The 18620-nt window shown below is 39.1% G+C and overlaps 2 protein-coding genes and 1 pseudogene across 2 annotated transcripts; all 3 read left to right on the forward strand.

Annotated features, from left to right (window-relative positions):
- Positions 1-1959: 1959 nt before the first annotated feature.
- On the forward strand, positions 1960-2922 carry LOC125177186 (olfactory receptor 52N2-like). Its single transcript, XM_047879297.1, has one exon. It carries the CDS (start codon positions 1960-1962, stop codon positions 2920-2922), a length of 963 nt encoding a protein of 320 aa, XP_047735253.1.
- Positions 2923-9843: 6921 nt separating this feature from the next.
- On the forward strand, positions 9844-10803 carry LOC125146497 (olfactory receptor 52N2-like; annotated as a pseudogene).
- A 6394-nt stretch (positions 10804-17197) lies between these two features.
- LOC125177185 (olfactory receptor 52N2) lies at positions 17198-18163 on the forward strand. The gene has a single exon (XM_047879296.1). The coding sequence runs from the start codon at positions 17198-17200 to the stop codon at positions 18161-18163; it is 966 nt and encodes a 321-aa protein (XP_047735252.1).
- The last annotated feature ends 457 nt before the right edge of the window (positions 18164-18620 follow it).

Here is an 18620-nt window from a genome sequence, read left to right on the forward strand (position 1 = left end):
TTTTGTTGTTCCCTTTTCTACTCAGAAGCTTCTAAATATACATCTGTTACCACCAGGCCAGAAGTTTATTCTCTTTCAATGAGAATCCCTCTGAGACATCTAATTCTGGAGCCTCAGTCTACCTGGGACATCTCACTGGAGATTCTCTAGGGAAACAAAAATCCTATGTAAGAAGATGTCATCCCAGATTTTGAAGAACTCCTAAGTATTCTCAGCCATGAATAGAATTGTGCCTAACACTGAGGTGAGTTTGGGAAATTGTCACAAATGGTTATTTTAGGAAAGGTAACAACATTGATGGCTAAGAACACAATGGCCTAGAATATGCAGACAGTTTTAAAAATAGACATTAGCAAGGGGCAGTGAATTTCTCTTTCCCTTTCACTTCTGCAGGGGTAATGAGTCTCTTTCTTCCTGTGTGGTTTCTGCTGGACTCTTACTTTCCAGTCACCCACTCATTTTATTGTGGTGTTCACATAAAAGACAGCGGACACGGGAGATTGTAATCTTTACATTTCTCTGGTCTAGGGCAATGAAATGCTAGTTCCTCCATGGCGGGACATTTCTTGAGAGGTCTGGGAGAACTCTCTCACAAGAAGAGTTTATTTACATGAGAGGCAATCACCTTAGGAGCCAAAGACCATGAGCCAGTGAACTTTGTATTCTTTTGCATACTCTTTCCGTGGTGACTTCTGTGTACCCTGGCCAATAGGAGTGGACACAAGAGTGATTTCCAGATGATTTAGGTAACAGGAATCTATGCCTTGTGTCTTTAGAGCCATGTGCTACATGTCATCGTATTGCAAGTTTCTACACAGCCCTGCTGGATGGGGGATTGTTCGGCATTGATTTGCTGCATGGAAAGGTGCCCACCCAGAGCTTAAGGACCATTTTATTTTTTTCAATGGAGAGAAATAGGTGACCATTTGGTAGCTACAACTTTCCTCAAACATTCCTGAATCTGTAAATTCCTTGAGCCATCCCTCAGTTCTATTTTCTTTACAAGTATTAGCAATCCAAAAATATGATATTATCTTTTTTACTGATAAACTGTCCAGTTATAATAAAAGAAATATTATTTACACTAAGCATTATAGACAATTAGTAATCCTTAGAATTTCAAGGGCTTCCTAAATATAAAGCTTGCATTAAAAATGGCTTGAAAACTAATTTAAGAAAATGTGGAAAAGCAGAGAAGCCATTTATGAAGTTGGGGGTATCTGACTGAATTCATCTCTTCAGTAAAATTTTTACAAAAATTCCATAAAACTTGCTAATGATTTAGAAGCAGAAGCACTTTGTTTCTTTTCAAGAACTTCCTTTGAAATTTCATTGTGTAAAAAAGCATGATATTGATATCAGATACTAAGTTCTTACTAATTCAAACAATCATTTGTTCATATATATTTTTATTGAGTATCTAAAATGTGTTCCCTTAAGCACGTTATAGGGAACATTATGGGAAGACTTTACCTGGATTATTAGCTTTCTTCATAATCTTCAAGGCAGGACAAAAGTCCTGTTGATAAGAACTAGTCGGATTAGGGTGATCCTCGAAACATACTCACATGATCATAGTGACAAGACTCAGAAAGAATCTGAGAGGAGAGAATAAAAGTGGCATATTGGAAGACAATTATGGCCCAGTTCACAGAATGTGGAGGAATATAAGAGGTGTGCTGGAACTTTGAAAAGTGAGGATAGATACTTAGACAAAATATTCAATGAGACTCCAAGTAGTACTATTTAGTTATTTTTAGACACCACCGTTCAAAGACTGTCTTGCTAGAGTAGAGGAAAAAAATAACAAGCTGCTACCATGACAAGGTTCATGGCATTTGTGAGTATTATTACCTGAACTACTCCCTCTTATATGGTTTCTAAGCCCACCTCTCTCTCTCCTATGCAGAAAGCAAATGCTGATAAAGAGCATAAAATGCTCTCCTCTTCTCCACAGTCATGTGTGGGGAAAACAGCTCCAGCCTGACCCCGGGATTCTTTATCTTGAATGGGATTCCTGGGCTGGAAGCTGCACACACCTGGATCTCCCTGCCATTCTGCTTCATGTACATCATCGCTGTCATGGGGAACTGCGGGCTCATCTACCTAATCAGTCATGAGGATGCCCTGCACCGGCCCATGTACTACTTCCTGGCCCTGCTCTCCTTCACAGATGTCACCTTGTGCACCACCACTGTACCCAATATGCTGTGCATATTCTGGTTCAACCTCAAGGAGATTGATTTTGATGCCTGCCTGGCTCAGATGTTTTTCGTCCACATGCTGACTGGGATGGAGTCTGGGGTGCTCATGCTCATGGCCCTGGACCGCTATGTGGCCATCTGCTACCCCTTACATTATTCCATCATCCTCACCAACCCTGTCATCGCCAAGACCAGTCTTGCCACCTTCCTGAGGGGTGTGCTGCTCATTATCCCATTCACTTTCCTCACCAAGCGTCTGCCCTATTGCCGGGGCAACTTCATTCCCCATACCTACTGTGATCATATGTCTGTGGCCAAGGTGTCCTGTGGCAATTTCAAGGTCAATGCCATCTATGGTCTCTTGGCAGCTCTCCTAATTGGGGGCTTTGATATGTTCTGTATTTCTGTGTCTTACACTATGATCTTGCGGGCAGTGGTGAGTCTGTCATCTGCAGATGCTCGAAAGAAAGCCTTCGGTACCTGTACATCCCACATATGTGCCATTGTGATCACATATGTTCCAGCCCTGTTCACCATTTTTACTCATCGTTTTGGGGGACAAAACATTCCCCACCACGTTCATATCCTTATTGCTAATCTTTATTTGATGTTGCCTCCTACTCTGAACCCCATTGTTTATGGAGCCAAGACCAAGCAGATCCAGGAAGGAGTGATCAAGTTATTTTTTAAACAGAAAGCTATCTTAGTTATGAAATAGATTCATGAGTTAGTATGAGAAATCAAAGAAAAACAAACATTTCAGAGGAGATTCTTAAGTGTAAGTTTAAAACCAATTGGTTCACTGCAGAAAGCAATGTTCATTAAATATCCACTATAATGATAACTGAATTTTCCTTTTTTTGGGGGGGTAAAACTCATCAATGATAAAAATTAATTACATAATTAAGGAAATGTTTCTTGAACTTGAGGACATATTTTTAAAAAGGAATTCACATGAATGTAATATCAAGCCTTTTTGGAAAACACTGGACTTGCTTAGATTCCTAATGTGCTTTGCATGTAGAACAAAGTGCAAATAGGATGCACACTGGGAAAAAAAAATCCTGATCTTATGTTGGGGATTTATCTGTTCTTGGTAGAAACCCATTAAAAAAGAAATCTCAATGTCTGTTTCTTAAAGCCCTTCAAACATGGTTTAGTGACTGCATTAACCCTTTATTCCTTTCATTGTTAATTTTGTCTAACTTGGTTCAGTTGTATAAATGATCTCATGTCTGTCTAAGCTGTATTGAATTTCCACTACCAAGGAGAATAATATTCATGTATTTCTATCAATATAATGTGATTAAAAGATGGGAAAATAAGCAAGGGAATAAAACCATAAAATTTTAAATCAATTTTTTGAAGATAATTCTGGGAGATTTTCGAATCAGATATAGAATAAGTCTTATAAATGGCTATGAAGTGGTAGCAGAAAACAGAGGTGATTCACCAGCAAAACTGATAAGCATTTGGGTTTGGCTGACTTTATAGAATTTTTTTTCAGCCTTAGTCACCATAGCTGAAAATCTTCTATAATTTGACTCTAAAGTGAAGTTGATAGCTTAAAGAAAGCTTACATAGCAATCAAGTCATTTGCAAACATCGGCCCTGTGTCTAGTAACCTGGCCCTGTTCCCACACAGCAAAATATGGAGAACTAAGAACCTGCATTCACATCACTGTGGGGACTTAACAGGCCTGAATATACCTTGCATACTGATTTCCATTCCCTATACCCATCTATACACTAAGGAAATCTAGTTCTGGATGAAAACTTTCTGAGTTTTGTAATTTCATTGCCAATCCAAACCTATACCACCACTGGTAGATGTAAAATGCATGTTTATTAACATTTAAGTGCATCATTGAAAGTTGGCAGAAAATTATGCTATTCTTCCACTGGAATTTTGAAGACTGCAATACATAACATGGAGTTTTCTGAAATTATATTGCAATACAAATGCTAGTTTGTTATTAGATGATACTATGTCTGTATTTTGAGGGTTTCTAGCCAGGGTGACAGTTTGAGTATAAACAGGAGCATACAATTCCCCAAAGCCGCAAACATATGGAAACACTGAATTAATTACACTTAGAATAATTACAGTACAAAGAAAATCAAATAAATAAACTAATTAAGATTTTAACAATGAAGAAAATCACAGAGGCAATGAGGAAATGAGAACTCATAGCCAATACAAAGACTTACTTAAATGACTTCAGTGTTGAGACTCTTGCCTACGTGTGAAGGCTGTACAATGTGAGAAGTCTAGAATAAGGAATCACTATGCAATCTTTTTTCTTTTTTTTCTTTTTTTCTTTTTTTGACAGAGAGAGTGAGAGCGTGCATATGTGAGCATGTTTAAAAGTGCACTCAACGGAAGGGCAGTGGGAGAGGGAGAGGGAGAATCCTAAGCAGGCCCCATGCTAAGCAGAGAGCCTGCAGGCGGCAATCCCACCAGCATGAGACCTTGATCTGAGCTGAAATCAAGAGTTGGACACTCAACCAACTGAGCCAACCAGGCACCCCAACTACAGTCTTTGAGTGGGAACTAAAATATCTATGACTGCCAGCCCAAGATAACAGAAAAAAAAATGTATTACTATGATAATCTGAGGAAATACCAATGCAACACATATCACTATAGATGGATCCAAGAAAGATAGATGCATACAAAGACATTTTCTGGCAATAGTCTTTTGCTATACATTCAATGCATCTTTGTGCTTAACCCCACACAAATATACACACCCACCTTCAGCATAATGAGAAAAATTGCGAGTATAGAAAACATTCAGACAGGAAGTAGATATTGAAAGGGAGGGATAAATATATAAGGGTATCTATTAGTACATTTAGTCCACAAATCTTTACTAATAATTATCATAGGTGGGTTCTAAGTATGGTGGACTCTGATTGCAGTAACTTCTGGTAATTGTATATTGTGCACTAGCAGCATGGTAATAGAAGAATGCTCCCTTAGGAGGAGAGAAACACTGATTAAACTTGGCTTGAAAGTGACATTTGATGTAGGAATCTGAATATTATTCTCCTCTCCATGTGTACATATGACAAAAATGAGAGAGAAAAGAAACAAAGATATTGATACATGCTTGTTGAAAAACACTGAGAATATACAAATGTAATTCTGGTTGAAGATGAATAAAGAGGGGATAGCAACACCATCACAGAATAATTTTATTGTACCTATTGTAATGTTCTGGTAAACAAGGGAGAAGAAATAGCATGCAGAAAAATGAAACTGTCTCACAATTTCAGAATTGTTGATGAATGAATTGAAATTGTAACAGTAAATGAAGTGTTTATGGTTAGATTAAAAAGACTAAAGAACGTATCAAAAATGCAGAAGAGGAGGGGCCAGGATGGCGGGGCAGTATAGGAAGTTTTTTTGCCTCTCTCAACCCTGAAACTCAGCTAGATCAACATCAAAACATCTTTCACACCTAGAAAATTGATGTGAGGATTAACACAACAATCTGCACAACTTGAACCACAGAATTCAGCAGGTACATGGCACAGAGTGGTGAACTGGAGGAGAGAGAATATGTGGAGTGTAGGGAGCTGGTTTTGCTTGGGGAGATAGGATGGACACAGTGGGAAGAGTAAGGAAAAGTACTCCCCCCAAAAGCAGCTGGAGAGAAAGAGAAACAGTGGAAACACCCATAAGGGACTTAACAAAAAAGGAAGAAAGTAGATAGGAGAGGCTTTAAATACCATTAAATCTCTATAAACAGGGGAGCACAGAATCTGAAACTGCAGCTCAATAGATGGTGGAGCTCTGGTGGGAAGGGTGAATCCCCAGGAGCATAATTAATTAGGTCTAAAAGGTTCTTGGGCCACATGGGGAGAAGTGGTTTCCTTGCTGAGAGGACATTTGGTAGAGGCTGTGTGGCCTCCCCACAGGCAAAGTTCCCAGCGGACCCTGGAGAACAGCCACATTTGCTGATTTGGGAACAAGGACGTGAAGGGTGAAGACTGGTGCCAGAGGTGTGTTGTGATTTACCAGTATCCCTGAAACGATGCTGCTACAGGATCCCATGAAAATTTTCTGGGGTTGGCTGACACTGGGCTGCAGTCTCTGGGCATCTGCAGCAGCATAGCTACATAAATGTTCCTGGTGGTGGCCATCACCTGGCCATTGCTCAGTGAGATCCTCCCTAAGAGGGTCTGAGTATGTCAAAGCCACAGGGCCTTCAGAAGTGAGGGGTTTGGAAACACAGCCCATCTAAGATAAAACTCAGGAGGAAGGTGCCACCTGGAAGGCTGATGGCTTGGTTGCATACAGTGTATTAGTGGGGAATAGATGGATGCCAGAGACTAAGGAAGGGTGCTAGACTTCCAGTATGCGAGAGCACAGAGTTCTGATACCAGAGACTGGGTAGCTGGGAGATACCATTTTCACCACTCCTCTGCATGTGTACATGTGTACACACTCCACAACTATCCACCCCTATAAACTAAGCAGCAAAACGTATCCCATTCACAATTGCACCAAGAATCATAAAATACCTAGGAATAAACCTAACCAAAGATGTACAAGATCAGTATGCTGAAAACTATAGAAAGCTTATGAAGGAAATTGAAGAAGATACAAAGAAATGGAAAAACATTCCATGCTCATGGGTTGGAAGAATAAATATGGTTAAAATATCAATACTACCCAAAGCTATCTACACATTCAATGCAATCCCAATCAAAATTGCACCAGCATTCTTCTTGAAGCTAGAACAAGCAATCCTAAAATTTGTATGGAACCACAAAAGACCCCTAATAGCCAAAGTAATATTGAAGAAGAAGACTAAAGCGAGAGGCACCACAATCCCAGACTTTTGTCTCTACTACAGATCTGTATTAATCAGGACATTATGGTATTGGCACAAAACCAGACACATAGACCAATGGAATAGAATAGAGACTCCAGTATTGGACCCATAAATGTATGGCCAACTAATCTTGACAAAGCAGGAAAGAATATCCAATGGACAAAAGATACTCTCTTTAACAAATGGTGCTGGGAGAACTGGACAGCAACATGCACAAGGATGAAACTAGACCACTTTCTTACACCATTCACAAAAATAAACTCAAAATGGATGAAAGACCTGAATGTGAGACAGGAAACCATCAAAATCCTAGAGGGGAAAACAGGAAAAAGCCTCTCTGACTTCAGCAACAGCAATTCCTTACTTGACACATCCTCAAAGGCAAGGTCATTAAAAGCAAAAATGAACTATTGGGACCTCATCAAGATAAAAACTTCTGCATTGCAAAGGAAACACCCAACAAAATTAAAAGGCAACTGACAGAATGGAAAAGATATTTGCAAATGACATATCAGACAAAGGGCTAGTATCCAAAATCTATAGAGAACTCAACATATTCCACACCGAAAAACAAATAATCTAGTGAAGTAATGAGCAGAAGACATAAATAGACACTTCTCTAAAGAAGACATCCAGATGGCCAATAGACACATGAAAAGATGCTCAACGTCACTCCTCATCAGGGAAATACAAATCAAAACCACACTGAGATGTTACCTCATGCTGGTCAGAGTGGCTAAATGAACAAATCAGAAGACTATAGATGCTGGCGAGGATGTGGAGAAACGGGAACCCTCTTGCACTGTTGGTGGGAATGCACACTGATGCAGCCGCTCTGGAAAACAGTGTGGAGGTTCCTCAAAACATTAAAAATAGATCTACCCTATGACCTAGCAATAGCGCTGCTAGGAATTTACCCAAGGGACACAGGAGTGCTGATGCAGAGGGGCACTTGAACCCCACCCAATGTTTATAGCAGCACTTTAAACAATAGCCAAATTATGGAAAGAGCCTAAATGTCCATCAAGTGATGAATTCATGAAGAAGTTGTGGTTTATACCTACAATGGACTACTACTTGGCAATGAGAAAGAATGAAATATGGCCTTTTGTAGCAACATGGATGGAACTGGAAGGTATTATGCTAAGTGAAATAAGTCATACAGAGAAAGACAGATATCATATGTTTTCACTCTTATGTGGATGCTGAGAAACTTAACAGAAGACCATGGGGGAGGGGAAAGGGAAAAAAAAAGTTACAGAGAGGGAAGGAGGCAAACCATAAGGGACTCTTAAAAACTGGGAATAAACTGAGTGTTGATGGGGAGTGGGAGGGAGGAAAGGGTGGGTGATGGGTATTGAGGAGGGCGCCTGTTGGGATGAGCGCTGGGTGTTGTATGGAAACCAATTTAATGATAAATTTCATATTTAAAAAAAGACATACCCAGGGATACAGGTTTTGGTAAAATTAAAAAAAAAAAGGTAATGGGTGAAAACACACAAACCAGCCACTTATATAGAAACAACCTTAGGGTAAATTTCTCTCTTTTCTACCCCCTCCCCCACCACACACAATGGAGAGAGAGAAATATGGACAATGAATGTTAGAACTTTGGAAAGACTGTTTAGGGGGTAAACTGAAATATAACAAAGGAACATATAAATTAGTTTTTGTAAATGCAATGAAATATACAATATACTGCTGCAGGAAAATGAATAAGTCAAGTTGCAACCAACAACTAATGAAAAACTTTTAAAAATATAAGATAAAGAGGAGTTTTCTCAAAAACAAAACAGAAAGAAAGAGACCCAAAGTTATAATTTCAATCAAAAAACTTTCAGGTTAAAAAAACTTACCAGACATAAAGGAAAGGTAGAAAGCTAATTGTTTTCAAAAACAAACAAATTATTTAAAAAACCTTTCCCCCTATCCAGTATAATCTTCAGAGTTATTTGAGGCTAAACATAATATACTAAAGGGAACTAAAATAATTATGAATATTTATATAGCATGGTTATCTACATGGAAATTTGGGAGAAGCAAGAGAAATTGTGAGGATTACACAGAACTTAACAATGTCGTTGGTTAAATGCAAGTAGTAAAATTTTCACGTTTACCAGCAAGAAACAACCAGATATATAGTGCAAAATGAATGTGGCCATCATGTGTAAGTCATAACCTATTATGTACTTTTTGACCCATAAAATCATGTCTTTGATATTTTGACTTGGAAAATCTCGACTTGAAAGGTGTAGACTTGCAAAGTCTAGATCGTGCTTAGCCCTATCATACCTGTGTGTAATAAGTAGACACATTTTACCTGTATGTAATAAGGGCTCATATGATTTAATTGATTATAATCTAGCAAACACATCTTCAAGGTCTTCTTGGAAGAAGGAGATTATGTGAGAAGTCAAGAGAAACAGTGTTGTTTAAACCAGAACGATAAATTGGAAATTGGTCAGGGGAGCAGAAACAAGCACTAGTGAACAGCTTAGAATATGAGCATGTGCACAGAGACAGCCTTTACAGAATAAAATCAAGGGAGATCAGGTCTCTGCTATAACGTATGCACTACGTTAGTGTCCTTTTGATTCATTAAGAGGCCCAGGAGTACCTCAGTAGTATCAAATAACAGTGTACAAAAAGATTATTTTTCTCCCAAATTTTATTTATATTGTGCAAAACGCTTGTTTGTCTTTTGTCTCAGAATGAAATTAATGTCACTACCATCTTCTTGTATAGGACATTTTTATTGGTATAGAAAGTAACATGCTTTGCAGTTGACTAACATGTATGGAGTCAACAGCTCCAGGCTGACACCAAGATACTTCATTCTCAATGGGATTCCTAAACTGGAAGCTGCACACACCTGGATCTCCCTGACATTCTGCATCATGTACATCATTGCTGTCCTTGGGAACTGTGGGCTCATCCACCTCATTAGCCACAAGGAGGTCCTGCATCGGCCCATGTAGTACTTCCTGTCCTTGCTGTCCCTTACAGATGCTAATGCATGTACTTTGCGTGTCCCTAATGTTATGTATCTTTTGGTTCAATCTCAAAGGGATCGACTTTAATGCCTGCCTTGTGCACGTGTTTTTCATCCACATGCTGACCAGTATGGAGTGTGGTGTGCTCATGCTTATGGCCTTGGACTGCTATGTGGCTATTTGCTATCCTCTGCACTATTCTACCATCCTCACCAACACTGCGATTACCAAGGTTGGGTTTGCCACCTGCAGTAGAAGTGTGTTGCTCACAATCCCATTTACTTTCCTGATCACACATCTCCCCTTCTGCAGGGGAAACCTCATCCACCACACCTACTGTGACCACATGTCATTGGCTAAATTATCCTGTGGCAACATCAAGATTGATGCTATCTATGGTCTAGTAGCTGTCATATTGATTGCAGGATTTGATATTTTCTGTACCTGCATGTCTTACACTCTGATTATCTGTGCTGTAGTAAATCTGTCATCTGCAGATGCTTGCCACAAAGCCTTTAGCACCTGCACATCACACATAGGTGCTGTTGTTATCACCTATGTCCCAGCCTTCTTTAACTTCTTCACTCACCGCTTGGGGGGACGCTCCCACCTCACCATGTTCATATTTTCATAGCCAACCTCTACCTGTTGCTGCCTCCCACTTTGAATCCAATTGTTTCTGAAATGAAGACCAAGCAGATTCGTGAAGGAGTGCTCAAATTATTTTTTACAGAGAAAGATATTATGAGTATGAGCTAAGTCTATGTTATAAAATTCTGCATTTAGTATTAGGGTAAAGAAAAACATTCTGGAGGAAATGAATAGATGCAGAATTCACAACCATGATGTCAGGAGAAACTACCTGTCAGTATTCTGCTATAATATTTATGATAATAATCACAAAACTTTTAATCTGAGACTTTTAATTTGAAAGAAAAATAAAATCGATAGGAAAAAATATTATTTTCCACACAGGTAAACTTTAGTTAGTCCTGGTGAATGAATTCAGAGAATGGGAAATCTAGAATTTGAAGTAAACTTTTGATGATTAATGCTCTTCGTCTAAGGCACTCTGTGGGAGTGTATAGAAAAGAACAAAGACGGTCAGATAGCTGAGAGACTCCAGAACAATGGACAGTTTACATAGGTGCAGGGAAGCCAGAAACACTCGCCCACAATGTTTGTGCTGAATTCCAAGGGTACTGCCATCCCTTTTAAGCCATATTTAGGTGAAACTTGTATAGCTTAGAGAACAAATTCCTCCTTGTCTGCTCATTTATTACTGATGTTCTGCTGCCTGGGTAATTATTTGCATTTCTATTTATGTATTCATGTACATACAAATGAAGCCGGAGTAAATATGATTATTGGAATTCATTGTAATCTGGGAAGTACCCTTTGGAGTTGATATCAAGTAGAATTTTGAGAAACACAATGGACATATGTGGCAGGTATTGAGTAAAGGCTTCATGAGTAGAAGAAAGGAGACTTAAAGAAAATCTATATGATTTTCCAGTCAAGGGTGTCTGGGCTTGACTGCTTTATTTGACTTTAATACTGGGGGAGAAATAGTGATCAGGGACATTGAAGAAAGGAGTCTTTTATTTAGATTTCTGGAAATACCAGAGAAAAAAGTAACAGAAGGGAATGATAAGTGTAGTATTCAGAAAGAGTGAGACTGAGTGAAAAGTGAAAAAGAATGAGAGCATAGCCCAAGAAGTAATTGGAGTAATAGAATGTGATCAGGGAATGGACACAAATAGATAATTAGGTGGAAATATTAATTATATTGATAAATATTATATTCATATTACCTGCAAATATGTTGAATATATTTTATTACATTATACATAGTCAAATGATTGTAAAATGTATTATTCACATCATGTATTTTGCAATGTAATTTCACATTTGTAAGAAAAACCCATTTTGTTTTGTTTTGTTTTATTTAATACTAACATAACAGTGCCTCTATGTAATGTAACTTGTGGACTTAAAATCAGTAAAGTTGCTGTATCTTGGAATTATGTTTTCGGATTTTGTAAATTTTACTCATTGGGGAGTTTTATTTAAGCAACTAAAATAAAATACTTTTCCTAAACTGCTATTTAAAAAATTATATATTGGGGTCGCCTGGGTGGCTCAGTCAGTTAAGCATCTGACTTTGGCTCAGGTCATGATCTCACGGTTCGCGAGTTCGAGCCCCAGGCTTGGTGCTGACAGCTTGGAGTCTGCTTCGGATTCTGTGTCTCCTTCTCTCTCTGCCCCTCCCCTGCTCACACTCTGTCTCTCTTTCTCAAAAAATAAATAAACATTAATTTTTTTAAATTATATATTGGGTCAGGTACTATAATAATGCTTCATGTATAGTATTTCATTGAACTTTAAGTCAAAACCATGGGATAGCTATAATTGTCCTCATATAGAAGAGGAATATGAGCCACACAAACAGCAGGACTGGATGAATCTCAGAAGATGAAGACTAAAATTTAAATGCAATCATGTTACTAGGCCTATGTTTTGGGGTGAGAGTGTGAGGGTGCTATTTGTTGCAATAGCAGCAAAGCAAAACTTGAACACAAAGTTACAAATGTGGAGAAATAAAATGTAAAAAATAACATTTATCTGAGGCACCTGAGTAACAATCCCCAATTAATTTTATGCCATCTTCCCCATTACAAACTCAAAAATGGGGTTAAGGAAAACAACAACAGCAGTATAACTCTGAAAACAAAGAATCACAACTGAACTAGAACCAGCAGTCCAGAATAGTTGAGATTTTTAAATTATAAGGTAGATCATGATGGAAGGAAGTTCTATACAGTATTCATGGGAGGAAGGGAGGGAGGCAAGGAGGGAGAGAGAGAGAGAGAGAGAGAGAGAGAAAGAGAGAGAGAGAGAGAGGATTAAAGTACAGGAGAGGAAAAGACAGCAAAAAATTGTGGAAGACACTTCATTTCAAATTCCATCTCCTGCCCAAGGTCCTGCCCAGGTCCAAGTTGTGAGCACAGCTCAATGTGCCTGGAGAGGCCCCACACCCCCACATCAACCTCACATAGTTTGATTAGCTCCAGAAACAAGGTATCAGGTATAGAGTACTCACACTTAGACTTCAATTTAATTCAATCAAAATTCTTTTCAAACTAAGAGATAGTAATATTCCCAAAAGGAAGGAAATGGAAAGAAATGACAAGGTGATATGTCACCTTGCATAGTGAAATTATCCTGTTCCTGAAGCATCTCCAGAACCATTTGGCCCACCATTCAGACTGCTCATATATGCAGATGTACAGAGATTGAGACAATGGAACAACAAAACAAACCTTAAAGATGGAGGACCCAAACAGCGAGCATTCCACATGACCCCTCCACAAGTGTCTACTAAGCATAAGTTGTGTTTCTCTTTTATTGAACTGGCAAAATTAAGCCAAAAAATGCTTGGAATCTTATCTCATCCTTTCCCTGAGTTCTGTCTCTTAGTATCAATGAATAACAAATTTGCTTTTCCTTGAAAAGAAAAATATCAAAGACACTGCTTGTATTTTCAAATAACTTAAACTATTTTCAGGGCACCTGAATGGCTCATTCGATTAAGCGTCCGATTTTGGCTCAGGTCATGATCTCATGATTTGTGAATTCGAGCCCCTATTCAGGCTCTGGGCTGACAGCTCAGAGCCTGGAGCCCACTTCAGATTCTGTGTCTCCCTCTGTCTGTCCCTCCGCTGCTTGCACTCTGTCTCTCACATTCTCTCAAAAATAAATAAACATTTAAAAAAAAAAAACCTTTTTTCAAAGAAGTTTTACAGAAAATCTGAAAAATGAACAAGACTGCACAAGATTGACTCAATTACTTTGTGAGATGATTATATGTGAGAATTTTGAATTCAACATTTCTACATTTTAGATAAGGAGTCAGAGGCATTCCAGTCAACAGAAAAGAGGTTTGATATTGGCCGGGGGTTTCCCCCTGGTTCCTATGAAGCAATAAATATGTGTAGAAACTAGATAATTATTCATGTCTAACTACCAGTTGGGTACCTTTATGTTAAATTATCAATGCAAAGATATTTTTATCCAGTCCAATGCCATCTTCACGTACTGCAACATACCATAAACTTCTAAATCGCAATAGGGCATAGAGGGCAGTAGGCTAATGTGCACTAAGTGGTGCTAATTGTGCAGGGAGGAAAAATTGTAGATGTGGAGGGGGGCATTTGCCTAAGTATAGTTTTCAAAAGTGAAGTACTGCAACCTGCTGTAGTGATAAGAACTCTGGTTACAGTTAAAGCCAGGAGTTTGGGAGTCATAAAAGAGGACAGTCCAGAGGAACAAAGGAGAGAGAGAGAAGGGGCGGAATAGAAGGGAAAGGAGGAGAGCTTATCACACTCTGAATATTATACAGGAAGACATGGTACAATGCAAAAGAACAAGCAGCGATGATTTTAAGGAAAGGAAAAGGACCGATTTGGAGGAGGGGTGCAATATTCTCCACGTCTTATTCCTACAAGTATAGGCACTTCATTTAGACTAACATCTATATTAATTGTTATATTACAAGTATATAGTTATTGAATATTACACATAATAACTATAAAATGAGTGAATGAAGTACACAAAACTTTTTATTTTTGTAAGATTTTATTTTTGAGTAATCTCTATACCCAAGGTGGGGTTCAAACTCACAACCCCGAGATCCAGAGTAGCATGATCTACAATCGAGCCAGCCAGGCACTCCTGAGGTATAGAAAACTTTTTAGGGTGGTTATTCCTCTGTATTTGGATTTACAAGTGATTTTCTAACTTTTTAATACTTTTCTGTGTTTTCCAGAGTTTCTACATAAAGGACGTATTTCTTTAGTAATAAGAGAAAAACAGGTTTTAAGTTTATTTATGTCTTTTGAGAGAGAGAGAGAGAGAGAGAGAGAGAGAGAGAGAGAAAGCAAACTTGAGCAGGGGAGGGGTAGAAAGAGAGGGGGGGAATCCTAAGCAGGCTCCACTTTGTCAGCGTGGCCCGATGTGGGGCTCCAACTCATGGACCAGGAGATCATGACCTCAGCAGAAATCAAGAGGCTGACATTTAACCCACTGCACCACACAAGTGCCCTGAGGGGGAAAAAAAAAGTTATTGATGTTCATCACCACATTTGGTGGTCACATTTCTCACTTGGGAAAAGGCATTAACTTTAATGCGTTTTGTTTTTGTTGTTCCCTTTTCTACTCAGAAGCTTCTAAATATGCATCTGTTACCACCAGGCCAGAAGTTTATTCTCTTTCAATGAGAATCCCTCTGAGACATCTAATTCTGGAGCCTCAGTCTACCTGGGATATCTCACTGGAGATTCTCTAGGGAAACAAAAATCCTATGTAAGAAGATGTCATCCCAGATTTTGAAGAACTCCTAAGTATTCTCAGCCATGAATAGAATTGTGCCTAACACTGAGGTGAGTTTGGGAAATTTTCACAAATGGCTATTTTAGGAAAGGTAACAACATTGATGGCTAAGAACACAATGGCCTAGAATATGCAGACAGTTTTAAAAATAGACATTAGCAAGGGGCAGTGAATTTCTCTTTCCCTTTCACTTCTGCAGGGGTAATGAGTCTCTTTCTTCCTGTGTGGTTTCTGCTGGACTCTTACTTTCCAGTCACCCACTCATTTTATTGTGGTGTTCACATAAAAGACAGCGGACACGGGAGATTGCAGTCTTTACATTTCTCTGGTCTAGGGCAATGAAATGCTGGTTCCTCCATGGCGGGACATTTCTGGAGAGGTCTGGGAGAACTCTCTCACAAGAAGAGTTTATTTACATGAGAGGCAATCACCTTAGGAGCCAAAGACCATGAGCCAGTGAACCTTGTATTCTTTTGTATACTCTTTCCGTGGTGACTTCTATGTACCCTGGCCAATAGGAGTGGACACAAGAGTGATTTCCAGATGATTTAGGTAACAGGAATCTATGTCTTGTGTCTTTAGAGCCATGTGCTACATGTCATCGTATTGCAAGTTTCTACACAGTCCTGCTGGATGGGGGATTGTTCGGCATTGATTTGCTGCATGGAAAGGTGCCCACCCAGAGCTTAAGGACCATTTTATTTTTTCAATGGAGAGAAATAGTTGACCATTTGGTAACTACAACTTTCCTCAAACATCCCTGACTGTAAATTCCTTGAACCATCACTCAGTTCTATTTTCTTTATAAGTATTATCAATCCAAAAATATGGTATTATCTTTTTTACTGATAAATTGTCCAGTTATAATAAAAGAAATATTATTTACATTAAGCATTATAGACAATTAGTAATCCTTAGAACTTCAAGGGCTTCCTAAATATAAAACTTGCATTAAAAATGGCTTGGAAACTAATTTAAGAAAATGCAGAAAAGCAGAGAAGCCATTTATGAAGTTGGGGGTATCTGATTGAATTCATCTCTTTAGTAAAAGTTTTACAAAAATTCCATAAAACTTGCTAATGATTTAGAAGCAGAAGCACTTTGTTTCTTCTCAAGAACTTCCTTTGAAATTTCATTGTGTAAAAAAGCATGATATTGATATCAGATACTAAGTTCTTACTAATTCAAACAATCATTTGTTCATATATATTTTTATTGAGTATCTAAAATGTGTTCCCTTAAGCACGTTATAGGGAACATTATGGGAAGACTTTACCTGGATTATTAGCTTTCTTCATAATCTTCAAGGCAGGACAAAAGTCCTGTTGATAAGAACTAGTCAGATTAGGGTGATCCTCGAAACATACTCCCATGATTATAGTGACAAGACTCAGAAAGAATCTGAGAGGAGAGAATAAAAGTGGCATATTGGAAGACGATTATGGCCCAGTTCACAGAATGTGGAGGAATATAAGAGGTGTGCTGGAACTTTGAAAAGTGAGGGTAGATACTTAGACAAAATATTCAATGAGACTCCAAGTAGTACTGTTTAGTTATTTTTAGACACCACCGTTCAAAGAATGTCTTGCTAGAGTAGAGGAAAAAAATAACAAGCTGCTACCATGACAAGGTTCATGGCATTTGTGAGTATTATTACCTGAACTACTCCCTCTTATGTGGTTTCTAAGCCCACCTCTCTCTCTCCTATGCAGAAAGCAAATGCTGACAAAGAGCATAAAATGCTCTCCTCTTCTCCACAGTCATGTGTGGGGAAAACAGCTCCAGCCTGACCCCGGGATTCTTTATCTTGAATGGGATTCCTGGGCTGGAAGCTGCACACACCTGGATCTCCCTGCCATTCTGCTTCATGTACATCATCGCTGTCGTGGGGAACTGCGGGCTCATCTACCTAATCAGCCATGAGGATGCTCTGCACCGGCCCATGTACTACTTCCTGGCCCTGCTCTCCTTCACAGATGTCACCCTGTGCACCACCACTGTACCCAATATGCTGTGCATATTCTGGTTCAACCTCAAGGAGATTGACTTTGATGCCTGCCTGGCTCAGATGTTTTTCGTCCACATGCTGACTGGGATGGAGTCTGGGGTGCTCATGCTCATGGCCCTGGACCGCTATGTGGCCATCTGCTACCCCTTACGTTATTCCATCATCGTCACCAACCCTGTCATCGCCAAGACCGGTCTTGCCACCTTCCTGAGGGGTGTGCTGCTCATTATCCCATTCACTTTCCTCACCAAGCGTCTGCCCTATTGCCGGGGCAACTTCATTCCCCATACCTACTGTGATCATATGTCTGTGGCTAAGGTGTCCTGTGGCAATTTCAAGGTCAATGCTGTCTATGGTCTGATGGTTGCTCTCCTTATTGGTGTGTTTGACATCTGCTGTATTTCTGTGTCTTACACTATGATATTGAGAGCGGTAGTGAGCCTGTCATCTGCAGATGCTCGTCACAAAGCCTTTAGCACCTGTACATCCCACATATGTGCCATTGTGATCACTTATGTTCCAGCTTTTTTCACTTTTTTTGCCCACCGTTTTGGAGGACACAATATCCCCCACCACATTCACATCATTGTAGCCAACCTTTACCTGCTCCTACCTCCTACAATGAACCCTATTGTTTATGGAGTCAAGACCAAGCAGATCCGAGAAGGTGTGTTCAAGTTTTTACTTGGAGACAAGGTTGTCTTTACTCAAGACAAATGAATTGAAAAATAGACATATTGTTTAGTCGGTGGGGGGGGGATAAAAAAAGTGACTAAAATGGTATTAAACACATGAGTCCCTCTAATATGTAGATTCTCTGAAGGCTTTGCAAATATATACTATGAAATATTTCTCCCGTAAAGATCTGTCAAGAAGAGAATGCAGAATAAAAAATTATATACCCATTCTTTACAAGTTTTATGTTTTACATAGGGTTTACAGACTCATATGTCTAGTGAGAACTGGCAGGTAGTAAGATGACTGATGCAGATCTGGTGTCAAAGTTCTATTGTGTGAGAGAAGCGGAGGCTATGGGGAGTGATGGGGAGCAAGGATGTGCTCTCTGTAAAGAAAAAATTTACACAAATCAAGCATGTTATTGCCATGGGTAATAGACCCAGTGTTGCAATATCCTCCAGTATTTTAAAGACAAGCTGGATTTAGATGTTTTCTCTCA

This window comes from Prionailurus viverrinus, chromosome D1, assembly GCF_022837055.1.
Source record: "Prionailurus viverrinus isolate Anna chromosome D1, UM_Priviv_1.0, whole genome shotgun sequence".
Classification (NCBI taxonomy): Eukaryota; Metazoa; Chordata; class Mammalia; order Carnivora; family Felidae; genus Prionailurus; species Prionailurus viverrinus.